A 27,619-nucleotide genomic window follows, 5' to 3' on the forward strand; every position below is an offset into this window, starting at 1 on the left:
GTTTGTTGATCTTAGAAGATTACCTCAGTTTAAACTAGCCATAAAATCAGGCTGTTTAGCCTCAAGAAAATACGGGGGTGCTTCTCTTTTCTTTCTGCTATGTGAATTACCAGTACTAAGAGCATAAAATGAATCTACAACATGAGAGATTTCATAGAGAAATGAAAGTACATCTCATTTCAAGCTTCTCAGTTTTGTAATGGGTGAATGCTGTCTTTGTCGACAGTTATGTATGAGGAAACAAATCTTGCAAAATACAAAATGTTGCATAAAAATAAGTACTGCTTATACTTTTTTTTCTTTAAAATTGCACTATGCATAAATGAAAACTCGAAGTTTCTGCAGATATTGGTTCTACCTTGTCAGACTTCTCTATTATTTTAATTTACTGTATTTGAAATCACAAAAAATATTGTAAAAGTCTATAACTTTTTATTTATTTATTTATTAGATTTGTATACCGCCCCTCTCCGAGGACTCGGAGTAGCTCACAACAAGAAACAGTACAAATCCAATACTTAAAACAAATTAAAACCCTTAATATAAAAACAATCATACATCTCATACAGACCATGCATAAAGCGGAAACGGCCCAGGGGAATCAATTCCCCCATGCCTGATGACAGAGGTGGGTTTTGAGGAGTTTGCGAAAGGCAAGGAGGGTGGGGGCAGTCCTAATCTCTGGAGGGAGTTGATTCCAGAAGGTTGGGGCCGCCACAGAGAAGGCTCTTCCCCTGGGTCCCGCCAGACGACATTGTTTTGTTGACAGGACCCGGAGAAGGCCAACTCTGTGGGACCTAACCAGTCGCTGGGATTCGTGCGGCAGAAGGTGGCCCCGGAGATATTTGAGCCTTACGTAAGCAGAATTAATTCTATGTATATACAGTAAATCCTCAGTTCAACAAACCATTGTTATGTCCATTACTCGCAAGTGTCTGTTAAATTCCAATTTTTGAGATTTCTGTCCATTTTACATAATTTCCTTGGCAACACAAATTAGTAGAAATGATACATTGTACATTCATTAAATTGTTAGATACACACTGTATCATTTCCATCAATTTGTGTTGCTAAGTCCAGTAGTGTAAATTGATAAAATTATGCAAAGCATTCATACTATTTTAGTTACAATTGACGTTGCCTGTTACAATATATCTAACATCTGATAAATTGTCATCTGTGTACCAACAGTTTGTAATGCATACATCCCTGTCATCCTTTCAAAGAAGCAATGTTAAAAAAAAAAAAAAAAAAAGCTAGGCCAAAGAAAAACAAGAGGTAAGAAAAAGAAAAAGGAAACATAAAAGTAATGCATACCAGTATAATTTATTTTATTTCTTTAAACCTTTTGCCTTTGCAAATCTTCCTTTCTTTCACCAGCTCTATACACTACAGGTACCTCCTCAACCTAAGGCCACAATTGAGTCCAAAATTTCTATTGCTAAGTGAGACATTTGTTAAGTGAGTTTTACCCCATTTTATTACCTTTCTTTCCACAAGTTGAATCACTGCAGTTGTTAAGTTAGTAACACAGTTATTAAGTGGATCTGGCTTCACCATTGACTTTGCTTGTCAGAAGCTGCAAAACATCACCACACAATACTGCAACTGTCATAAATGTGAGTCAGTTGCCAATCTGAAATACAGGTGGTCCTGAACTTCTGACATGCAAAGTCAGTGGGGAAGCCAGATTCACTTAACAGTTTGACTAATTTAACAACTATTTTGATTCGCTTAACAACTATGGCAAGAAAGGTTGTAAAATGGGAGCAAATTCACTTAATAAACATTTTACTTAAGAGACATTTTGAGCTCCCATTGTGATTGTAAGTCAAGGACTATCTGTACTCATAAATTCTTGTCCTTTTTTATTTTATAATATAGTTCTTTCATATTAAAAAAAATGGACACATCATATACTTCCATCCTTATGGAATAATATAACAAATTATTGTAGAAAGATCAGATCATAAGTGTTTCATTTTCTCTGTTGATTTGATTAATTTAATAAGACTTTTATTTTCCATTGTTGATTGCAACTATTTAATCGACTATTGCAATGCGCTCTACATGGGGCTATCCCTGAAGTGTTCGGAGACTACAACTGGTCCAGATTGCAGCCGCGCAAGCTGTTGTGAGTGTACCTAGGTACATCCACATCACATCAACTCTCCATGAGCTGCACTGTCTCCCAATCAGTCTCTGGGTGCAATTCAAGGTGTTGGTTATTACTATAAAACCCTAGATGGTTTAGGGCCAGATTATCTTTGGTACCGCCTTCTACCCCACAGCATTCTAGGACCAATAAGAGTCCACAGCAGGGGTAGGGAACGTTGGCTCTTCAATGACATGCAGACTTCAACTCCCAAAATTCCTGGGCTAGCATGACGGGCTCAGGAATTCTGGGAGTTGAAGTCCACAAATCGTAGAAGAGCCAACGTCCCCTACCCCTGGTCCACAGAGTTGGGCTTCTCCAGGTCGTGTTGGTTAAGCAGTGTTGTTTGACAAGGCCATAGGGGACAGTTTTCTCTGTGCCTGCACCAGTTCTCTCGAAGCTCTCATTGATCCAATGATACATCTTCTAGATTCGGCAAACAAAAAGACTTGCATGATTTTATTAATGGGTTTTTAAATGTGTTTAATGTTGTTGTTTGTTGTAAGCTGCCCAGAGACTTTCAGAAATTGGGGAGCGTATAAATTAATTATTCATCAGGAAAGCAGGATCCGGAGGGGACCCGTCAGACATAGTGAGCTCTTTCATCCTTGCACTGGAGCAGACCCCGACCTCCGCAGACCAGTCACAGATAGCGGGCAGGCCAGTCACAGACAGTGGGCAGCCAGATGGGGCCTGCGGGCCACCCCTTGCCCAGGTCTGCTCTAGACCCTTCCCATGTTCTCTTTATAGAACAAACTCTGTTCTCCTCTTCAGGTAGTTTTCCGGTTTCTCTCCCCCACCCCTTGAACAATCTTTGTTCTTTGACCCTGGAGATAAAGACTGTCAATATATCTACTAAAGGCACAGATGAATAAAATTTATTTTATATAGCCAGGGACAAACTCTTTATCTTGTGATTCATTAAGCCCAAGTCCTGGGCTAACCCTAACCCTTCCCAGTTCCCGTGGCATGCCCATCCTCCAAGTGTGGCAACCCTGAAGATTAAAAAAAAAAAAAAGGCCTCCAGGGCTGACACATTCTACACATGGGGTGGTAGAACCTGCCAAATCTCTGTTTCTGCTTCTGGTTCTAGGAAAGAAACTGTCATATGCTTGAGCTACTGAGTTTCTCAGAAAATAAGACCGAATCTTGTTTGCTTTTAGACATGAAAACAAACACTTAGACTTATTTTTGAGAAGGTCTTACTTTTTTTGAGGTGCAGCAGGCCAGATTCGGTGAGCTGGAAATGCCATCGTCACCGCCCGTAAGGAGAAGAACGTACTGGAGCCCAAATGCTGGGCTTCACTGAACTTAGGAGCCAGGGATCCTGCAGGCATTTCAGGCACATAAAGGCCACAAAAATCCATGCTTGTTTGCAATTCGAGCGATCAATGCCCAGGAGCTGTGGCACCACCTTGAGGTTTGTCATACTGCCATAGCTCTTGGAGCAGGACTTTGGAAGGCTTCATCAGACTGATGCAGCTCGCATCCTGCCGTGAGCGGCTGCACTGGTATGTCAAAATGTGTGGCAGTGCCATTGCTCGTGCGCGCAATGGCTCAGCAATCCTTGCAGGGTCCTGCTTGAAGATGCTGGGCCGATGTGATGAATCTCACAGCAATGCTGCTGCTCATGCATGCAATGGTGCAGCAATCCTTGCAGGGTCCTGTTTGAAGAGGCTGGGCTGATGTAACAAACCTCACGGAAATGCCACCGCTCACATGTGCAACACTACAACAAACCTTGCAGGGTCCTGGGATACGCTGAAGGTTTGGAATGGAGCCTTTTTCGTGAATGGCAAAGAAAGAGGGAGAGAGATTTTCTTCCCTACCATCCTTCCCTCAGTCTGTGCTAAGCTGTGATGAGCCTTCCCCATTGTCCTGCCTTTCACGAAAACGGCTCCATTCCAAATCTTCAGTGTTACAATCCTGAGATACGCGGAAGGCTCAGAATGCCTCTATGTTTTGACTCAGCTGCCGAACCAAGGAAAATAGCACAAACCCCATTTAAACAAATTAACTTTCTTAGTAAGTTTTTAAAGTCAATGAAATGGTAAATGAGTCTTTTCGGTGCAACCGCTATTAATAATCCTTCTTAACAGCTGGAAATAGTCCAAGAAACAAGAACCCAGAGTCTATCTGATAACAAGAAATAAGCCACTTAATTTGCAGAAATTAAGGTTGGGCTTATTATCGGGGTGGGTCAAAACACAGTACAGTGGTACCTATACCTAAGAACCCCTCTACTTAAGAACTTTTCTAGATAAGAACCGGATGTTTAAGATTTTTTTTGCCTCTCCTCAAGAACCATTTTCCACTTACAAACTTGAGCCTCCAAAACTGTAACCGGAAAAGACAGGGAGAAGTCTCCATGGGGCCTCTCTAGGAATCTCCTGTAAGGAAACAGGGCCAGAAAAGGCGGAGAGAAGCCTCTGTGGTGCCTCTTTAGGAATCTCCTGGGAGGAAACGGCCAGAAAAGACGGGGAGAAGCCTCTGTGGGGCCTCTCTAGGAATCTCCTGGGAGGAGACAGGCCTCCACCCTCCCTGTGGTTTCCCCAATTGCATGCATTGTTTGCTTTTACATTGATTCCTATTGGAAAAATTGCTTCTTCTTACAAACTTTTCTACTTAAGAACCTGATCACGGAATGAATTCAGTTCGTAAGTAGAGGTACCACTGTATTAATTTTGATACCATTAGTTATAATTGCAGAAGAGTGAATTTTGATCTTTTCGAGAAACAGTTATCAAAAGAGATCAGTCAAAAGTAATCTTTTAACCACTTTGCTATCCCAAGTATACTGTATTGTAGTTTTAGATCCATGATGGCGAACTTATGGCATGCAGGCCCAAAGTGGCATTCAAAACCATGACACCCGGCACACCCAGCCCTGGCTGTTTGTTTTCCAGGGTTTAGGTGCTCATGCCCATGCAGCAATCAGCTGTCCTTTGTGCGCATGGCAGTGCCAAAAACTAGCCTGCGCATATGCGCCAGCCAGCTGATCAACAGGCACATGTGCACGCTAGAATCCAGATGTTTGGCTTTTCTGGAGTGTGACCCCGACAAGCATGTGCATATGTGTGTAATGTTTCCGGTGACAAAGTTTACCATCACTGTTTTAGATAAATAGATTAGGTATGCATGTGATATAAACATAAATTTATATTTGTCAACACATATTTCAAAATAATAATTGGACCCCAGTCAGAAAGCATATCTAAAACAAGCATGGTCCCTTAAATTGGACTAAAGTTTTGCTCTGAAATCTAAAGGATGTATATGATTTGAAGGAACTTCTCATCCCTCAACATCCTTTCAACTGCAAAATATTTCTCACATTGCAATTCAGGAAAATTCAGTGTACATTATTACAGGTAGTGTTACTCTGTTTGAGTGTGGATCAAAACAACCTATTAATACCATTAATGGCTATTATTAATGGCTAATACTGATGCTATTTCAAATAGCTGGTTTTAAAATATTTCAATTACTGTATTCAAATAATTTCAGGCAATTTTTTTGGGAAAATTTCTAACTCATTCTACTTAAGGAATGAGATTATATAATCACATACAATCTCATCCCTCCTTCCAAAATCAACGCTCTATTTTTATAAGCTATGAATGAAAAGTAGTGCCTCCATCATTATAAGTCATCAATAGGTGCTGTTCTACAAGCTTTGATATGCTCTTTAGCATAGATCTGCAATGGCAAACCTGTGGCATATGTGCCACAGGTTGCATGCGGAGCCATAACTTGGGGCACGCAAGGTGTTGCTCCAGTGCAGATGTGTGTGCTGGCCAGCTGATCTTTGGTGTTCTGGAAGGCCAGAGGAGGCCGTTTTTGCCCTCTCCAGGCTTTAGGAAAGCATCAGGAGCCTGTGGATGGCAAAAAACAGACCCAATAGGCCTACTAGAAATTCAGAAATGAACTTCCGTTTGGGCCATTGGGCCATTTTTCACCCTCCTTGGGCTTCAGGCAGCTTTCCGAAGCCTGGGGAGTGTGAAAAATGGCCCAACAGACCTTCCAGAAGTACAGAGGCTTCAGAGACATCTATGTGCATGCATGCACGGGAGGGCAGCGCAGGGGGTTGTGCATGCATGTGCAGGGGGGCATTGCATTGTGGGTATTGGCAGGCACACATGTGTTATTGTGTGCGCACATCCTTTTGGCACCCCAGCAAAAAAAGGTTCGCCATCACTGACATAGTTATTTTTTTTTCAGTTGATGGTGGCTTGCTGTGAAAAAAGATTGTGTTGCTATTTTTTTGTGAAATGGAAGCTTGCAGTGGTTATTTGTGACTGTGCTTCAAACAATGTGTTGTGATTGAATTGCTTGTCACAAAATTGGTCATGAGTTGAGGTAATTTCAAAGTTTGCTATACAGTACAGACGTAACACCATGCAGCTTTCCACTGTTTCATTGAGCATTTCCAGAACTGAAGGAATAGTTTTGTGGGTGTCTGTTGGACTCAAACGAAGAGATGGAAGCAACTTTTAGAACCTTGTTGAGTTCCTTTGTGTTAGCTTTAAGAATTTTTCTCACTATTAGTAGAAGTGCATACATATTGAATTGTTGTGATTACCGTATTAGGAAAAGTAAATACAGTATAGGTTAACAAAAGGGCTCACTTCATGGATTATTTTCCTGTTTCGTTTATTAAAATATCATTATTTAAGTTCAAGTTATGAAGGCATAGTCATTACTTTTCATTCAGCCCACATATTTTCCAAGACTAAGGTTACAGAGAATAGAAGCAAGACACACATACACAAACACACACACACACACACACACACACACACACACACACACACCATTCCCGGGCCTGTTGAGGAGCTGGTTTGAATTTAGATGAACAGAAGTAGATTCCCCTCCCTCCAAGTTATTCCCATTCAGTGTGCAGCAGCATTGGAATGAGTGGTGAGCCTTCTGTAATTTCAGGAGTTTTTTCTTCTGGATGTTTGATAGGATGAGGGGGATGATAATGGGGGACGGAGCTTATTCATACTTCCTATGCCTCATATACAGTGATTGCCCACAGAAAGAGGATTATTGACTGTATCTTCCATTAATGCTTAGTTCTGCCTCAACTGACCAATGAGGGTCACAAAATAAATTTCAGTCTAAATCTCACCCTCATCTTTGTCTTGTTGGATGTAGAGAGTAAAGAGGTTGACCTTCACAGAGAGAAGGATGATCTAAGGAAGATTCATTATCAAAGCAATCTAATAAAAATAGCTTTTAGGGTTTTTTGTATCTCCCTTATAGAGTTGACGGTAGGTTTGTTTTTGCAACAACTAGTCATTCAATTTCTTTCTCTGTGTTTTGTCGCAGAATTGCTTGCTTGCTTATTTACCTATTTACTTATTTATTTACTTATTTAACATTTTACACTTCCCATCTCATCTAAGTGACTTTGAGCCATTTACCAGAAAAATAAAAAGTGGAATAAAGTCATAAATAAAAAACACTATTAAGAACACAGTTAATATTAAAATACAATGGTACCTCGTGATACGAACCCCTCGTGATACGAACTCAGGGTTCAGAAATGTTTTGCCTCTTCTTACGAACTTTTTTCGGCTTACGAACCCACCGCAAATCACAAAATGACACTCCGCTGGGCGCCGCCGCCCAGCTGTCACCTTTTAAAACAGCCAGGGGGCTTCTCAGCATTCTCCCAAACTTTTCGGGTTCGGGAGGCCGCCGAGAAGCGCTGCCGCCCGGCTGTCATCTTCTGAAAAAGCCGGGGGGCTTCTCAGTGTTCTCCCGAACGCCGAACCCGGAAGTTCGGGTTCGGGTTCCGGCGGCCTCCGAGAAGCACCCGGCTGTTTCAGAAGGTTACAGCCGGGTGGCGGCGCTTGGCGGCGCACCGTTTTTGCGATCGGCGGCAGCGTTTTTGGCCGATCTGGAGGCTGGAAAGGAGGAGGGGAATCCCAATAGGGAATTCCATGGGCGGAGCTTTGACGTCATGAAGACGTCCGACCAAGTGCCCAAATTGGAATGTTTGTGTAAGTTCTCATGGAAACCCAAAGACCAACTGGCAGGTACATGCATGCCTTTTTTTGGCTGGTTTTCAGGCTGTTTTCAGGCTGTTTTCGAGTGCTCCGGCTACCGTGAAGACCAGCTGGCCAGCACACATGTACGCTCTGCAAACCAAAAGAGCAGCTGGTGATGGCGTATGTACCCACATAGAGGGCTATGCGTCCGACATGTGGCACGTGTGCCATAGGTTCGCCATTGCAGGCTATGATAAGCAAAAAGTGGTCCAACTGAATTCCACAGCGATGCTGCGTTTTATCAAACCTTAGAGCAAAGCACAATGTTCACTTTGTGTACAGCTCAAGTGTCTAACTCACAACATTTTTCTTGTGCCTAAATGTTGGCTGAACTTCAGAAGATGTGGAGTAGCTCAGCAGTATTAGGAAAACTCAGAAATATGCTGGTTCTCCTTGAAATGTGATGTTACTATTTTTTGAAACAGTCCATTGAGAAAATAAAAATATGCAAGAAAGGCTAATAGTAGAAAATATTTAATTACGGAGCAGTTTTCAAAGAGAAATTTCTGTTCTGATAAGTGTGTTGGACTAATGGATTATTCTCCTCTTTCCCTTTTTTTTGTTCAAAGTATCTGTATCTTACAGTTGACTGGATGCAGCTGTGAGTCTCTGTTTCAAGTCTCTTATCATAAGAAACAATAATACTTTTGGAAGTGAAAATTACTCATAAGAAATTTAGCCAAAAGGTTTCAATAAATGTTAGTCATGTTTTGTTTTGTTTTTTGCAGTACATTCAAATGTGGCTGTGATCTTTGCTAGGAAAAAAGGTTTCAATTAATTTGAAATGTAAAGAAAATTAGGATCTTCCTGCCACATTTTATTGCAGTACTGATAGAAATTCTATTTTATGTATTGAACTCCATTGTGCTGGGGAATGGGGATTCCAGAGAATATGCAAATAGGGATGAAATGCTCCGGGCATGCAAGCCGGTGGTTGGAGAGCCGGTAGCAACCGCAGTGTGAGGCTTTGCCCACCCGCCTGGATACTGCCATTTGGGTTTTTTATCCTCTGTGCATGCCGCAGAACACTTTGCACATGTGGAGAGGATAAAAGAACCCAAATGGTGGCATCCAGGAAGATTGGAAAAGCCTTGCATTGCCATTGCTATCGGCTCTCCAACCACCAGCAAAACCGGAAGTATTTTACCCCTGATGCAAGAAACATGGAGATATGCATGCAACCAGCACAAAGTGGCTGACATCTCATATGACCTTTGGGTCCTGTGCAAAACATCAACATAATCTCACAAAACATCAGTCATAGTGTCATTGCTCCCATGTTGTTTGAGTCAATTTCCTAATATATTTAAACCACTCTGTTAAAATAAACGATAGTGCCAAGTTCCATAGCTAATGCAAAGGCTCCATCTTAGGCCCAGTATTCTTCAATATTTTCATAAATGACTTAGATGAGGGAATAGGAGAACACATCAAATTTGTAAATGACATTAAGCTAGCAGAAATAGCCGACACCCCAAAAGACAAGCTCAGGATCCAAAAAGATATTGACATACGTGACCAACAACATGAAATTTAATGTGGAGAGAAACAAAGCTTTATACTTAAGCAGGAAAAACCAATGTACAGATAAGTCCAGATTAGGTGAAACCCTTTTCAAAAACAGTAAGTCGCCCCGAGTCTGCGTAGAGGGTCAGCATACAAATTTAATAAATAAATAAATAAAAATAAATAAGTGTGAGAGCATCTTGGAGTCCTAGTGGACGACCACTTAAATATGAGCCAATTGATGGAAGCTAAAGGAGAGAAGAAACAATAAACAATTGATAGAAACTAAAGGAGAGAAGGAATCTGGAATTAAGGAGAAAGTTCCTGACACTGAGAATAATTAACCAATGGAACAGCTTGCCTTTAGAAATTGTGGGTTTTTCATCACTGGCAGTTAAGTGACTGGACAGTCACTTGTCTGAAATGGCATTGGGCAATGGTGGCGAACCTATGGCACGGGTGCCACAGGTGGCAAGCGGAGCCATATCTGCTGGTACGTGAGCTGTTGCCCTAACTCAGCTTCAGTGTTCATGTTTGTATTGGCCAGCTGATTTTTGGCTCACATAGAGGCTCTGGGAGGGCATTTTTGGCTTCCAGAGAGCGTCTGGGGGGGTGGGGGAGGACGTTTTTACCCTCTCAGCTCCAGAGAAGTCTTTGGAGCCTGGGAAGGGTGAAACATGACCCTACTGGACCCACCAGAAGTTGGGAAACAGGCTGTTTCCAGCCTCCAGAGGGTCTCAGGGGGTTGGGGAAAACTTTTTTCATCCTCCGCAGGCATTGAATTATGGGTATGGGCACTCGCACATGCACGATAGCGCACACCCACATTCTTTCAGCACCCGAGGAAAAAAAAGTTTGCCATCACTGGGATAGGGTCTCCTGCTTGAGCAGGTGGTTGAACTAAACCTCTAGAGTCTCTTCCAGCTAGATTATGATTTTTATTTTCATTCCTTCTTCACTCCTAGATGAGGCCCCTCCAATATCTGAGAGAATGTAACCTTCCTCACTGATGATCTTTTTTTCTTTCTGGTACAGGTAGATAGTTGACACAACTAAATATTCTTTTAGTGAAATCCTTTGTACAAAAATGGTTTTTTACCCTTCCTTGGGTTTAAAAATAGCATTTCTGACTATCTAAAGTGGCTAGTTGCTTGCATTTCCTTCCTTTCCTTTCCTTTCCCTTCCTTTCCAAATTGATGAAAACTAGAAAACATTTAGCTTGGGTACACAATGTGGTAGTGTCTCGTTTGCCCTATACAGCAGGGTCGGTAAGAAAGAATTAATGAGACCTTAATAGTTTAATATTTAGATTATATAAATTTCCTCTTCTAGGTAATAGATAAAATAAATCTCTTTCCTGCTAAAAGATGTGTCTATGTTTGCATTTTTCTTCTGTTGTGCCATTTGTTCCATAATTTTGAACATGTGGAAGTCAACATTTCCTTATCAGTACTGTCACAAGTCTTGTTCTCCCAAAACTGGCTTTATTCCCTGAATAAAGGAAGTTTGAATGAATATACAGCTGAGGCTCTATTTACAGAAAACGTTGACTTTTTATCACTTTTCTATAGGTAGTCCAAATATGAAGATCAGTCTTTCCTCTGTCTAGACTCCTTCCAGATGTATGGGGTTCAGCTGCTGGGATTTGAGCAATGGTTATGCTGTGTGTTTAACCATCTGGAATATAAAGGTGGGACAGTTCTTGTGTACCTGATAAGATTATGATAAGAATGTGCACAGAGGTGGGCAAATATCACTTATAGAATTTTCTCCAGCTGTTTGGCAGCAAGTTTGTGGATTTTTTCCTGGCAGTTTAAATTCAGTTGAAACTAATGAAATTGCAGTCACGCTTAGTAAATGTCAGCCTCCACACTGCCTGCTTGCTTTGGCTGTCATAGAAACGGGGATGATAGTGGAGGGACAATTAGGTATTTGGAGAAGCTGTGCTGGAGATGTCTCTTCTTGTGTTTGATTAGGATCCTAGGGAGGAAAGTTCTCATCACATACTGCCAGGTTACATGGACATGTTTACAACCTGCTCAAGGTCAACAGCTTCGATGGACCAGATGTGGAAGCCCAAATGGCCGGTGCACCCATCTGACATCTTGGGACATTGGGATTGGATGATTTACCCAGGGTGGTTATGAGGGGAGGGTTTTGAGATTATTTGTATATGCATTTATGCGCCTTTTGCCTGAGATCTTGCTTTTATGCTCTGTTAAAAAGTGCTATTGCTAACATGTTGTAAGCTGCCCCGAGTCTAAGGAGAAGGGCGGCATAAAAACAGAATAAATAAATAAATAAATAAGTGTTGTCACTATCAGTTCTCATCTAGTAAAAGTACTATTCTCTGTCAACATGGAGTTAGGTCTTTCTTTCCTGGACTTTGAATGGAACCACACCTGACAATAATAGACGGTAATGTAATCTAATCAGTAATGTTCCTGATGATTGGAGAATGGACAGTGTTGTGCCTATCCACAAGAAGGGCAGTAGAGAAGAAGCTGGTAACTTACAGGCCAGTTAGCTTGACATCAGTTATAGTTAAAATGATGGAGACTCTACTCAAAAAGAGGATAAATCAGCATCTAAAAACCAATAACTTATTGGACCCAAATCAGCATGGCTTTACTGAGGGCAAATCATGTCAGACTAATCTCATTGATTTCTTTGACTGTTACAAAGGTGTTGGATGACGGTGGTGCGGTGGATATAGCCTACCTGGACTTCAGCAAAGCCTTTGATACAGTTCCACATAAAGAGCTGATAGATAAGTTAGTGAAGATTGGACTTAATCCCTGGATAGTTCAGTGGATTTGCAGCTGGCTGAAGCGTCGATATCAGAGGGTTGCTGTTAATTTTGAGTATTCTGAGCAGAGCCTGGTTACAAGCAGTGTGCCACAAGGGTCTGTTCTGGGTCCTATTCTTTTTAATATCTTTGTGAGTGACATACAGGAAGGTTTGGTAGGGAAGGTTTGCCTATTTGCCGATGACTCTAAAGTGTGCAATAGGGTTGATATTCCTGGAGTGGTCTGTAATATGGCAAATGATTTAGCTTTACTAAATAAGTGGTCAAAGTGATGGAAACTGCAGTTTAATGTTTCCAAATGTAAAATAATGCACTTGGGCAAAAGGAATCCTCAATCTGAGTATTGTATTGGCAGTTCTGTGTTAGCAAAAACTTCAGAAGAGAAGGATTTGGGGGGTAGTGATTTCTGACAGTCTCAAAATGGGTGAACAGTGCAGACAGGCAGTAGGGAAAGCAAGTAGAATGCTTGGCTGCATAGCTAGAGGTATAACAAGCAAGAAGAGGGAAATTATGATCCCGCTGTATAGAGCGCTGGTGAGACCACATTTGGAATACTGTGTGCAGTTCTGGAGACCTCGCCTACAAAAAGATATTGATAAAATTGAATGGATCCAAAGACGGGCTACAAAAATGGTGGGAGGTCTTAAGCATAAATCTTATCAGGAAAGACTTAATGAACTCAATCTGTATAGTCTGGAGGACAGAAGGGAAAGGAGGGACATGATTGAAACATTTACATATGTTAAAGGGTTAAATAAGGTTCAAGAGAGATAATAGGAAAGTGAACACAAGAACAAGGGGACACAATCTGAGGTTAGTTGGGGGAAAGATTAGAAGTAACATGAGAAAATATTATTTTACTGAAAGAGTAGTAGATGCTTGGAACAAACTTCCAGCAGATGTGGTTGGTAAACTGTAACTGAATTTAAACATGCCTGGGATAAACATATATCCATCCTAAGATAAAATACAGGAAATAGTATAAGGGCAGACTAGATGGATCATGAAGTCTTTTTCTGCCGTCAATCTTCTATGTTTCTATGTACGATAACCAGACCCAATTTTATAATTTTTTTCTGTCAGTTCATAAGTGAACACCATTGTTAAGTGAATGCCATTGCCATAAAATAGACATTGTTTGCTCTGAGATATTGTTGCCAAAAAGAGGAGCAATTGTCAGTCAGCAAAAGAAAAAATAATCGTACGGTGTGGTCATGTCACCATGGGGGACATCCATTGGAACTTCAGAACTGGGTTGAAAGTACCTTGCAGGGTCTTATGTAACTTTGAATGGCTACCAATTTACCAGTCATAAGTTGAGGACTACCTGTAAGATCCTGAAAGCCTGGCTCTACCAGTTGGCTTGGGCCCCCAAATGGGGAGTATCACACGGAGATGATTGATGAATTATGAGAAAATTCCAACTCACTCCCTCCACAGCATCCTTTTTCCTTCCTCCCCATCTGTTAACTGCAACTTCACTTGGATTGTAATTTTTATTAATATTATTAATACTTATTTTTATGGCTTTATTGCTTGTAATGTTGTAAACAGCCCAGAGTTGTTTTCAAGCAAGATACGTGGCAAACAAATTTAGATAAACACAGAGACAAATAAATAGTACTGACCTTATGTTTTGGTTTTTACCCTTTAGAATAATGCCTGATTTGAGTTAGGCTTAATCAGGGCCCAGTTTCTCAAGACTGGCTGAAGTAAGAGCTATGGCTTTTCTTGACCTGCACTGGAAAAATACCATTAGGTGTATTTTTTTTTTTTAAAAAATTAACTGAATAAAATACTAAAAAGCACTTAAATGCTTCTAGGATGATGAGACCTGTTCAAGATGCAAGCTTGTTTCAAAACTCCTTTGAATTCCCACCCCCACCCCTTCTCCTTGTAAAAAGGTCAGATTTTGAAACTTTGAAGTAAGAATTATATTTACAAGTCCAATTCCATCTTTTAGGGATAAGCTTCCAAAATTTCACACAACAAAAATTATCACTTGCAAGCAAGCATTTTTTGGCCGACAAAGGTCCTTAAATACTGGGATTATTTATCTAAAGCAAATATTTTGTTTTGTGATTAGTTCTTTTCAGGGACATTTACTTGGCAGGTTTGTAGTCTCCAGTTATCTTTCTTCAAACAGAGTTTGGCCATCATATGGTATGTTATTTTAACTTTCTAAGTTTCTTCTTTGATTCAAGGCTACATTCAGATCTGTTGCGTAGGATCTGTACAGTTATAAGCATAATAATTTGTCTATCGTAATACTTGTTATCTCCCAGATTCAGGTTAGGTTGGTGAAGTCTGGATAATGTATTTGTGTCCTGGAGGTATGTTTATTAATGAAGTGCAGCCATCAGGAATTTGGAAACTTGTAGTTATCTGTTGAACGGCATTCCAGACCTTCAGACAGTAATGGAAATACTTGATTAATATTGCTAGGATAGTTAATCCTTTGCAATAAATATTATAATGTTTATTTGTTTAAACTTTGCAGGAGGATAAAGGATATCACTGGTAAACTGGATATCTTCTTTTACATACATGAAATGTAATTAAATATAATAGTTTAAATCCATTTCAAAATTGATTTAATTTAATTAAGATGCTTCTGTGATTGATTAAATAAAATTAGATAAGCAGTTTACAAACTTTTCAGTCAATAATTTTTATGCATCTATAACAAAGATACTAATTTAAAATCTATTAAAATTTTAATAAATTGGTATTCAGAATTTGCAATAAGTTTTCGACAATAATTATAAATTCATATAATGTACATCTGAATTTGAGAAACTCTGAGATGATAAGAAACTTCTGATAACTCATATTTCTAGATTATCAGACCAGTGGGTCCATGTAGAACTCAATTATTCTAATATTTGTCAATATTTAGCGCTAGGTTTGAAATGCATGTATTTCAGAGATTTTTATATTAAAAAACCTGTATTCCACCTATAGCTAAATCATATTCCCACTAACATTTTGTATAAAATGAATTACCGGAAAGTAATTCCAGGCCCAAAGCTAGTTTTTAGAACAGAACCAGTCTTATATGAGTCATTAATTATTTGTATAGAGCAGCAAACTACATACTGAAGAAGAAGTTCCTGTTTATTTGTTATTCCTCAGGCATTTCGAAAGATTAGAGTGGTGGAGGACAGAGAACTCAAGGTTGTAATAATATTTCTTACAATCTATAGTTCAAAGAATCTATATTATTTCAGATGTCAACATAAAGTCATGAAGGCTAAAATTATACAGTATTTTGTTTCTATTACATGTAGTCCTCAACTTACAAACAATTACGATGATCCTCTCCAAAAGGCAATTATGACATAAATTCAAAGATGCAATGGCTACCCGCCTCCCCATTATATAATTGTATTTGAGACACTCAGCAATTGGCCCATATTTATGTCTTATTATTTGCAGCATCCCACTTTCACGTGACCACAATTAATGACATTTCTTGCCAGAAACAACAACAAAAAAAGAGGCGCCAATTGGGACAATGTGTTCACTTTTTGACCATGGTGTTTGCTTAAAAACCACTGCAAAAGAAGGTCTTAAATTTGAGCATAGCTGAGAGATGACCTGCTTAATGAATCAGCACAACTTACAATTGTAATTCCAAGCTCATTACAGTTATAAAGCAAGGAGTACAATAATATTTGGCTCCGGAGAGGGGGGGACGACACGACTTCTCTCAGAGTGGGTTCGCAATTTGGGTGTCCTAGACTCACAGTTAAGATTAGACCAACATCTGACAGCTTTAGCTAGGGGGACCTTTGCACAGGTTTGCCTAGTGCACCAATTGTGCCCCTACTTGGATCAGGAGGCTCTTCTCACAGTCACTCATGCCCTTGTCACCTCACGGCTAAACTGTTGTAACATGCTCTACATGGGGCTATCCCTGGAGTGTTCGGAGACTACAGTTGGTCCAGAATGCAGCCGCGTGAGTTGTTGTGGGTGCACATTACTCCAATCCTCCACTGACTACACTGGCTTCCAATTGGTCTCCGGACACAATTCAAGGTGTTGGTCATTATCTTTAAAGCCCTACATGGCTTCGGGCCAGACTATGTTCAAGACATAGTTCCCAATGATCGGTAAGGGCCCCCCAGGGTTGGTCTTCTCCGGGCCCCATCAGCTATCAGTGTCAGCTGGTGGGTCCACAGGGGAGGGCCTTCTCTGTGGCTGCTCCAACTCTCTGGAACCAGTTACATCCTGAGATCTGGACTATCCCCACCCTACTGCCCTACCAGAAAGCAGTAAAGACCTGGCTTTTCCAGCAGGCCTGGAGCCGTTAATCCGATGATGGTAACCTTTAAGATCCGGCCATAAATAGTATGCATGGTTTTTCACTGTTTATTTTAATTATTTTTAAACTGTTTTTTAGATTTTAGTATTATATGGATGTTCTATTTTTTGGTTGTAAGCTGCCAAGACTCCCTAGGGAGTTTGGTGGCATAAAAATCAAATGAACGAACGAACGAACGAACATATATATATATATATATATATATACATACACACACACACATATATATATGTGTGTGTGTGTGTGTGTTTTCGTAGATTTTCACGGGTATATGTATGTATTACACGGGGCAAAACCCGAACTCAGAACAATCTACATATATATATACAGTGGTACCTCAAGATACGAACCCCTCGTCTTACGAACAACTCGTGATACGAACCCGGGGTTCAGAAAATTTTTGCCTCTTCTTACGAACTTTTCTCGAGTTACGAACCGGCGTTCGGAGACTGCTAGGAAGCCGCACGGCTGTTTTAAAAGGTGACAGCCGGGCGGCGGGGCTTCCCAGAAGCCTCCCGAACGCCGGTTCGTAACTCGAACAAAGTTCGTAAGAAGAGGCAAAATTTTGCTGAACCCCGCGTTCGGTTCGGGAGGTTGCTGGGAAGCCCCCCAGGCCGGCTGCGACCTTTTAAAACACCCGCGCCGCTTCCCAGCTGTCTCCCGAAGCCGAACGCGGAAGTTCGGCTTTAGCGTTCGGCTTCAGGAGACAGCTGGGAAGCGGCACTGGTGTTTTAAAAACTCGCAGCCGGCCTGGGGGGCTTGCCAGCACCCCCCCGAACCCGGGTTCGGGGTTCGGGGGGTGCTGGCAAGCCCCCCAGGCCGGCTGCGACCTTTTAAAACACCCACGCCGCTTCGCAGCTGTCTCCCGAAGCCGAACGCGGAAGTTCGGCTTAAGCGTTCGGCTTCAGGAGACAGCTGTGAAGCGGCGCGGGTGTTTTAAAAGGTTGCAGTCGGCCTGGGGGCCTTGCCAACACCCCCCAAACCCGGAACCCGGGTTCGGGGGGTGCTGGGAAGCCCCCCAGGCCGGCTGTCACCTTTTAAAACAGCCGCGCGGCTTCCCAGCAGTCGCTGAAAGCCGTTTTTTTGCGGGGGTTTTTTGGTTGCACGGATTAATTGACTTTACATTGTTTCCTATGGGAAACAATGTTTCGTCTTACAAACCTTTCGTCTTACGAACCTCCTCCTTGCACCAATTAAGTTCGTATCATGAGATATTACTGTATGTGTGTGTATATCTATATATATATATCTATATATCTATATCTATATATCTATCTATCTATCTATCTATCTATCTATCTATATATATATATATATATATACACACTAGGATGTTACCATTTCGGCCTTGTTCTGGCCTCATCAGCTAGCCACACCCTTCCTTACTGGGATTCGATCTAGCAGCTTCTGCCTTGTAAGGCAGAGAATTAACAGTTGAGCCACCAGACCTTGATCCCTCCAGCTCTGTACCAGGGAGGGGCTATATGGTTTTTTTTATGTCGGATCACCCTGGTATATTGAAAGAAACGTCACAGCTCCTTTTTTGCCTCTAGGCCCAACCCAGGACCATTTCAAGACAGTTAATTTATTCATAGCCGACAACTATATTCTGTATGTATCAAATGTTTTTAGCTGAAATTTTAAAATTAAGGGAGACTAGGATGGTACTTTGATCCCTCCAGCTCTAGGTACCATCCTAGTCTCCCTTAATTTTAAAATTTCAGCTAAAAACATTTGATACATACAGAATATAGTTGTCGGCTATGAATAAATTAACTGCCTTGAAATGGTCCTGGGTTGGGCCTAGAGGCAAAAAAGGAGCTGTGACGTTCCTTCAATATACCAGGGTGATCCGACATTAAATAAATAAATAAACAAACAAACATACATACATACATACATACATACATACATACATACATACATATATAATTTTATCATTTGTAGGTTTCATTACAACAATCTGGTTTTGCCTGAAAAGATGCTGGACTGATAGATGAGAAACATGAATTGTCATGATACTGGAATGAAGCAAGCTAATCCAGAAATATATTTTATCTTCACAGGTTACAGCCAAGACTGCCTTTGTGTTCATCTTACCTCAGTATAATGTCAGTGTGCTGACTGCAGGTAAGATTATATAGTCCACTGAATTGAAAACCTCTGCCGGCTAGTCAGCATGCTCAGGCTTCACTCAACTTGAAACCTATGTGGTTGTGACCACAAACTGGCTTTCTATTAATTGTGGAGTAAAATTTCTTTACTATGCACCTAACAGGCAAACATAAATATTCATATGCTCGCACGTATAGATATGCACAGAACCAAGAAACTTAAAATAAAAATCTTTCCAAATGTATAATATAATCAACTTTCCAGATGTGCTGGAACTACATATCCCCTCGTTCCCAACATAGTAGCTTCTAAACAATGAAGCATTCATGTGTACTACAGATAATGAGTACTGTAGTCATTTCCTCTATAAATCTTGTAAAATGCTCTAACACAGAGCCAAAGTTAATACATTCTGTAAAAAATATGAAAAAGAGATTAGAATGCATCTGTTCAACTATATAATAGCAATTCAGTCTAGAATGAGTCACAGTGCCTATGTAGCACAGATAATGAGTACTGAGATTGACAACAAATATATGTGCCTGCAATTCTGTATAGGTAATCCTAGACTTACAGCCATAACTGAGCCCAAAATTTCTGTTCCTAGAGAAGATAATTTTAAGTGAGTATTGCCCCAAATTTATGACCTTTCTTGCCACAGTTGCCACAGTTCTTAAGTGCAGCTGACTTCCCCATTGACTTTGCTTGAGGGAAGGTCGCAAAAGCTGATCACATGACTGGGATCTAGCAACCCTCATGAATACATGTCAGTTGCTAAGTGTCTGAATTTTGATCACATAACCATGGAGATATTGCCACAGTCATAAGTCTGGAAAACAGCCATACATCACTTTTTCAGTGCCATTGTAATTTTGAGCAGTCAGTAAGCAGTAGTTGTAAGTCGAGGACTACCTATCCATACAAATACTTGTAGATAATTTGGATGTTCAAATGACTTTTCATTTTAAACTAGTGGCTCAAACCTGTGTACATCCTGGGGTTACTAGATCTTCCCCCCCGACCAACGAATGTTTTTAGTACAATTGTTGAATGAATGTTAATGGAAATTTTTAAAGTAGATTTTTAAGAATTGTTTTTATGTATTAATTCAATTGATTTTACTATTGTCTCTTTATATATGTTGTGAGCCACCCCGAGTCCTCGGAGAGGGGCGGTGTACAAATCCAATTAAATAAACAAACAAACAAACAAGCATCCATAGTTTCCCCTTACGCAGCCAAACTGATTTAACATTCACAGGTTTAATTTCTGTCTCTTGCCAACATTAAACTCGCTCTTTCCTTCTTTGGTTCTGTTTCTTTGTATCTGCCTTGAAAAGCCTTGGTTCCTAAATAGTTTCCCAGCTTAACTTTTTGGTTTTGATCCATTTCCCCCACTCCCCATTTCCTTTCCTTTAGATGGTGAAATTGTTCTTTATCACTACGGGCTGAAGGATTTGGTTACAATCCTCTTCTACATCTTCATAGCAATCATTCTGCATGCTGTGGTGCAGGAATATGCACTGGATGTAAGTCTAACCTTCGGGCTCAATAGAAAACCTAAGGTGCACGAATGTTTGGCACACACACACCCAATTTCTACTCCTGTGTTACAACCGAGATTGTAAAGTAACTTTAAAGTTTTTGTTTTTCATTGAACTTTATTGAAGCATGAGGACGGTAGATGTGAATTTTCCCCTTCTTGAATTATGCAAACTGTCCTTTTAACCTATCAGGTCTTTGGGTGTTTTCCTATTTCCCCCGCTTCCTTTCATTTTCCTTGCCTGGGGTAAAGTCAGTTTTCTCTTTAGGCATGTTCCTTCTTGTTGGAGGGAATGTGAAAGCTTTTCCTTTCTTTCCCCACCCCATATGGTGGGTTAGAGAGAATCTCTGGTCACAGCTGGTGTTTGCAGTGTGCCATTTTCTCCATCCTGCCCACGGGTCACCAGCAAAGATAGCTTGTTTGGTTAAAGGCAAAGACCTTTGTGAACTGCTTCAAGCATCTTCTGGCATGTTTGGTTACAACTCAGAGGCAATTCTAAAATATCAGCAGCTTCTGCTTATTTCCAAGTGAAAGAGAATTACCATTGTCACCCATGATGAACGTGCCTGTCTTGGCCTCCTTGTCCAAAATCCTGCATAAGATTCTGTTCCTGTCTCTGGGAAGGCTGGGATGAATAAGTGGGGAATCCTGTTTCATTTTGCATGGAAGGAGAATGACCAGCAGCAATAATAGATGGTGAACCATAATCCAGGTCAAAATGTGTGAAGCCAGGTCATTTACTTGATTTTCCTGAGTTGGTGTAACACATATTAATCAGGCTTTGTTTATGCTTTTTTCCCTGGGTAGTGGGGTGGAATGTTTGGGGTTTTCCCCCATGCTTTTCTTGATTTCTTCTTTTTCCCTAGAAAATTAACCGTCGACTTCATCTTTCCAAAATCAAGCACAGCAAGTTCAATGAATCTGGACAGCTGGTAGCATTTCATCTTGCCTCTATGGTTTGGTGCTTATATGTAATAATAACAGTAAGTTACCTTAATCTATTCTTCATTCATTCATTCCCACTCCCTCCCCCTCCATTCCAAACTGTGCAAGTAAGAGTGCCACTACATACGTTCTTTCTACATTAGAATCAAATGGGTTGATTTTACTATTGTCTCTTTATATATGTTGTGAGCCGTCCTGAGTCCTCGGAGAGGGGTAGCATACAAATCCAATTAAATAAATAAATAAATAATAAATAAATAGTGGATGTTATTGTATGCAGAAAAATAATGTGACCGGCTGTAGTTTATATCAATTTTAAAGACATGATTATGAAAGAACTGGATTTTCTTTTAAAAAAAATAATTTTTATTAGTTTTTCCAAATTTTAAAAACAACATTTCAATAGTTTAGTACAGATCTATGCCCGATTTCTTAAGTTTGTTGCATTTCTTATATAGCTGCTTTATATATACATATGTTACATTGCATGTTTATATATTCCATTTAATAAATCCTTTCACATTTTATTCCTGTCTTTAACTTTGTTACCAATCCAATTGTACCAGTTGTTCCAAATCTCATAACACTGTGAATTACTAGTTCCCTTAATCTGGATTTTCATCTTTCAAAACATTAATCAGAAAAAGAATTATTTATAGAACAATAAAAACAATAAAATCGTGTATTGATTGATTGAAGGAGTTCTTCATAGCCAGTGAAAATATTCCAGATCTGTAGGTCTTTTGTTTCAGGAGTTACTGCTTGACCTTTCCCCCTAGTATCAAATATGGTATTTTAGACCTAAATTTAGCTTGCAGTAAATGTCAAAAATCTTTTGCAGAACTTTGCTGAATGAGGATTTGCATGCAGTAGAGGCTTAAATAATCCTCTGTGTCCGAACAGGGATGAATTAAGGAGAATGTCCATTTCCTGCATGAAGTTTGGTTTTATTTACTTAATTAAATTTAGGCACCACCCAAATTTAAATTAATTCTGGACAGCTCACAATATATGGTTTTTCAGAAATTGGAAGCTGACATTTTTTCAGCTCACTCAGCAATAGTATGTAAAGATGTCATTTTGATGCATCAACATTGAACTTTTTTTGGTATCAGTGAGTGTACTTTGTGGAATACATCAGGAGCTGTAGTACATGACTGGAGAAAGTGGAAGAAGCAAAGTGGCAGGTGAAGAATAAGTTCAAAGGTATTAAATACTGGGGGAAAGTGAGTGGTAAAGCAGATAAGCAACACAGCAGCAGCAAAAGGCATGACAGAAATTGCAAGTGTTGGAATATGGGGAAAATAATGTGAGCAATGAGTTTAAAGCATACCAGATAGTATCTATCAAGGGAAGTTTTAGTGTTAACTTCCCACAGCTCCAAAATTAGTATTGTCATATCATTGAAAGATGGTGGTGCTATTATGAAGCAGTTTGTGGGGACATTAATCAAGAATTGTAGTTGTTCTGCCGGGCTCTCTGATAGGAGCCTCCCGAAAATTCAAGGGTACAAATTTCAAACACACACACGTTTGAAAATTCAAAACAATATTCTTTATCACAAAATTCAAAATAAACTAAGCACTCTTTTTGTATTGCAAAGAGCACTCTTCCCAAAACAACCGGGTAGTCTGTACAATTTCCCTTAAGCAGTCATTAAGTACTTAACTAGCAGCTGTGAAGAAACTTCACACCCCTTCTTCTTCCAACGAAGTGAGACACACACACACACACACACACGTTGCTCTGCTTTGTTTTCCAAGGCGTGAAAAAGCAACAAAGTCCAGAAAACACAGGATTCCTGACGAACTTCGATCAGATATTCTTCCACAACGGCCAAACCCACATGCTGCTATTTATAGCAGCAGCCCTAATTACTGGAGCCCCACCCAAACACAGGTGGCCTCACCTATTTCCTGTAATATGTTCTTACTTGGTCTCTTCTACGCATAATTCTGTGCTTGCGTGGGTCCAAAATGGCATCATCTGAATCAAGGGAAGATAAGGGAGATTGACTGCCTGGGCTGTGTGCCAAGCCCTCCTCTGCCAAGTCACTCCCACCTTCTTTTTCGTCCAAGGAAACTAAACTCTGAACTGATTCTGTTGGCAATAACACAGTCCTGTGACATGTTGAAGTTTCCCCTGCATCCACCTCCCCATTCCCTGGGGCAGGAGCTGGGCCAGAGCCAACCACAACAGTAGTCCTCTTCTTTGAATATTACAATAAATTTTAGTACCTCAAACATAATCAAAACTCTTTTTTTAGAAGTGTGCATTTGGTTCCAAAGCAATAAAGATGCTTCATCATAGGCATTCCAGTTTTACCTATGGAAATGCCCTTAAGAAGCTATGCCATTTTGTATTCAGACTAGTCCAAAAATGTGTAACATTCATGTTAAGGAGGTATTAGCATGCCAGTTTGGGATCTGAATTATCTTCTACTTTGGATGCAAATGCTGCACATGTCTTATCATAAAAGTGTGAAATTGGATTGTTAGATGAAATTCAAGTGGTTTTAAACCTTATGAACATATTTTCCCCCATCTTAGTTATGTTTGCATCTTGCACTTAAGAGTGAGCAACTATTCCAATGAATTAGGAACTAAATCTTCAAATGTGCAAAACGTTGAATGTAGTGGTGTGAACTAAGTATGCTTTCAATTATTAATGCTATAGGAATCTCATTTGATTCAATGTCTTGATCTTCTTGATGTGGGTTGTATGTAATAAATATTTTGTTACAGTTAATAACAAAAGTTAATAAATAAATAAAGTTATTAAGTTATAAAGTTATTATAGAGTTAATAAATAAATAGCATTTATTTTAACATGTTAACATTTAGCAAAAGAACTACTTTTGAAATATTTAAATTAAAAGAAATGGAAAAGTTACATACTGCAAAACAAAGCAGTAGAATCTAAAAGTATCTTTGCAAGATCCAATCTGGGTCAATCATCAGATCAGGGGTTCCAAGTGACCAATCCAAATTCGATCTTGCAACACTGGGACACATACAGTATATTCGCTTCATTCATGAGAAGTATCTTTGCTTCCAAGAATGCCATTAAGTTTTTCCAAGAGACTTAGCTTGGTGTAATGGTGAAGCATCAATGTGCTGGGCTAGAAACTAGGAGCCTGGGAGTTCTAGACTTTCATTAGGCATGAAATTCTGCTGGCTACCTTTGGGCTACTCATTGCCTTGGAAGCCGAAAAACACTCAGACACAATTATGGACTTAAAAATGGGTCACTTTATTGCTATGCATTAATCAAATTCTTGAAAAACCTGCAGGGGTAAGAAACAAAAGGGGGGAGGAATCCCTGTCATAACATTTCTAAGCAGCTATGGATGAAGCTCCTTGCTGAGCAGGGAAAGATTCCCCCTGGCCTTTCCCTTGCTCTCTGCCACACCACTTGGCAGCTCACTTCCCCATTCAGAGGTCCTGAGATAGGTGAGCCTCAATGACACCCCCCTCCATAACTCAGGCCCAACATGCCCAGAGCTTCTGACGAGGGGCAGCCAGTCACCTCCTAAAAGGTGCCATAAAGGAGAACATGTAGCTGTTGCTAACACCCCTTTCCGCCCCCGACCTGCCCCCATAGTGACCAAAGGGGGCCTAATCTAATGAGCATTGAAAACAAATTGACAACTGAATCGTCCCTTACCTGTCCCCTCTCCTCCCTTTCGGTGTGGAGTAGGCGAAAAAACAGCTGTCATCAATGGTGCCCATGCCGCATAAAATTCCTACTAGGCCCCAAAGGCAATCTTAACACGCTAAGAGGTAAAGGGCGGGTGTATCCAGCGATGATCAGAAAAAGACTGAAGCTCAGGTGGGGCAGCCTTTTATACCTGGTGCCACCCCACCTACCTCTCTGAACGGGCCTGCAGTTTGCTATGAGGCTCATGTATTCCCTGGGAAATCCTCTCTTCTGGGAAATTCCCTTTCCTGTCTTGTGACTCGTGCCATCGGCTCCTTCGGCAATTCGGCAGTGGGTAAGCCCGCTTCCTTTAATTCTCTCCGCCTAAACCATTTCACAGGGTTACTCTTATGGGGAAATTTGGAAGGTAGGAGTATGAAATGTGTTAGTCTCCTTGAGTTATATATTAAAATGTAGATTAAAATAATAATAATGGAGAAGAACACAAATGTGATAGGAGCTAGAATCTATTGCTTTCTTCTGAAAGCATATGCATATCTGTCCAGCAAAAGGTGAAGTAAGGAAAATTCTGCACAATGGGATGAGGGCTCTAGGAGACGTGACAGAATCTTAATAAATGTTTTGCAAGTAACATTATCCTCATTGCATACATTTTGTCAATGGGAAAACTTCAGACTACCTGTTGTAAAGATACTTTCAAAATGCTCTCCTAATTCTAGAATTGTCCAAAACTTTGGAGATCTTTCATCTAAACTTTTTAAGCAGCATACGTAGTGTCATGGAGGAAAAAGAGTGCAGGGGGAAAAGGAGAATAGTAATTATTTTAATCTCTTTTTATCTTTGGAGGTATCTTTATCCTTTGCAGATACTCCTTCCCACCATATTGTTTATATGAGTGACTAAGATTATAAAGTAGCTTGGGAAATTGTTGCTATAATCATAGCTAAGTTTTAAAATACAGATGGTCCTCGGCTTATAACCATAGTTGCCCAAAATTTCAGTTGTTAAGCAAGCCATTTGTTAAGTGACTTGGTCCTATTTTACAACTATTTGCCACAGTTGTTAAGCGAATCACTTCAGAATTTTGTAGTTGTTGAGCACATCTGGCTTACTCCCGTTGACTTTGCTTGTTAGAAGCCAAATGGGAATGTTACCATTAGTGACCATATGACTCCAGGACAGTGAAACTGTCATAAATATATGCTAGTTGCCAAGTGAATTTTGATCAGATGGTCATGGGATGCTTCAATGATTCTAAGTGTCAAAAACAGTCATAAGCCACTTTTTCAGTGCTATATTAACTTTGAACGGTCATTAACCAATGTTTATAAGTCAAGGACTATCTGTACAGTGAGAATCCAATCAAGATGGATTCACCTTTCTTGTATCGTTTAAACTAATTGACTTTACTTTTAGACCATTCAATAATAGGAATTATCTGGGCTCTCAAATGAAAGAATGACCAGACTATTCACTTTTGCAGAAGGCTCTTTAGCTTTTAATACATAAGTTGCCAGCCACTTGGATATCAATGAGAATATTATCTGAATTAATCAACAATTGGTTCTGAGAGCAACAGCCAGTTCCATCTTGCCTCCTTTTCCTTCAGCTTCGCCAACGTACTGGAGTCTTGTTCTAGATCTTGCCCTTGGGATTCCCAGAATTGCCTTGAACCCCTGTCATAGTATTGGCAAAAAGAGGGCAGCCAGGAAGGGAACCCACATGAGCAACCCAGCTTACTGCTGAAGACCACAAGTTCTTCTCTCACCTGAGTCTGGGGGCCTCTGCCTCTGAGGAAAAGGGAGAATTTAAGAAACAGTTCATAAGAACTAATCAAAAACAGTTAGATGGATTATCAGGATTGTTGATGATTACTTTATCATGAGCCACAAGAATTTGTGTAAAGGTAATTTTAGCAAAGATGGCTGCTGACTTATGTGTCTTCCTCATATTTTATTCCTCTCCCCAGGAAGGATACTTATCAAACCCCAAAAGTCTGTGGGAAAGCTACCCTCATGTTAATCTCCCGTAAGTATTTAATGCTTTGGTAATTTTTACTTCTACCCTTCAACAGAGATACAGCATAACCATTGTACAACTGAACAAAACCACTTCCTTCCTCTTGGTTATCTGAGGTCAGTAGTGAGTAATGGTGGCAAAAACAGGGCATTCAGGGCTTTAGAGCTTCTAAAGCAATCTCATAGCTCCCTCTGGTGAACAATCCCAAGATTGCAAGCGGAAAGCTAGCTTTTTCAAGGAGAACAAAGACAACTCCAACTCCAAGAGATGCAGAGTCTACCTGGCAGTGAGGAGGTACCTCGTGTTTCTGGGGGGAACAGGAGTTGTATTCTGTAGAAGAATGACAGAGGGCAATTAGAGACACTTGACCTATGTGAGTAAGCCTGGCGCTCTCTCCCTTTTTCTCTCTCTTTCTCATTTATTTTAGTTTTTTCACAAAATGGCAAAAGCATCATTGGCTTAAATGGAGAAGTGGGATGACT

The 27,619-nt window shown here is 40.3% G+C and overlaps 1 protein-coding gene across 1 annotated transcript in view; it reads left to right on the forward strand.

The window, feature by feature from the left end:
- TRAM2 (translocation associated membrane protein 2) overlaps nucleotides 1–27,619 on the forward strand; it is a 48,148-nt gene that overhangs the window by 7,932 nt on the left and 12,597 nt on the right. Inside the window, exons 2-5 of the mRNA XM_070732498.1 lie at nucleotides 18,923–18,986; nucleotides 20,390–20,499; nucleotides 21,380–21,496; nucleotides 27,088–27,146. Of these exons, the coding sequence (XP_070588599.1) occupies nucleotides 18,923–18,986; nucleotides 20,390–20,499; nucleotides 21,380–21,496; nucleotides 27,088–27,146 (350 nt within the window). The remainder of the gene's footprint in view (nucleotides 1–18,922; nucleotides 18,987–20,389; nucleotides 20,500–21,379; nucleotides 21,497–27,087; nucleotides 27,147–27,619) is intronic.

Source organism: Erythrolamprus reginae, chromosome 1 (genome assembly GCF_031021105.1).
Source record: "Erythrolamprus reginae isolate rEryReg1 chromosome 1, rEryReg1.hap1, whole genome shotgun sequence".
In the NCBI taxonomy this organism is placed as follows: Eukaryota; Metazoa; Chordata; class Lepidosauria; order Squamata; family Dipsadidae; genus Erythrolamprus; species Erythrolamprus reginae.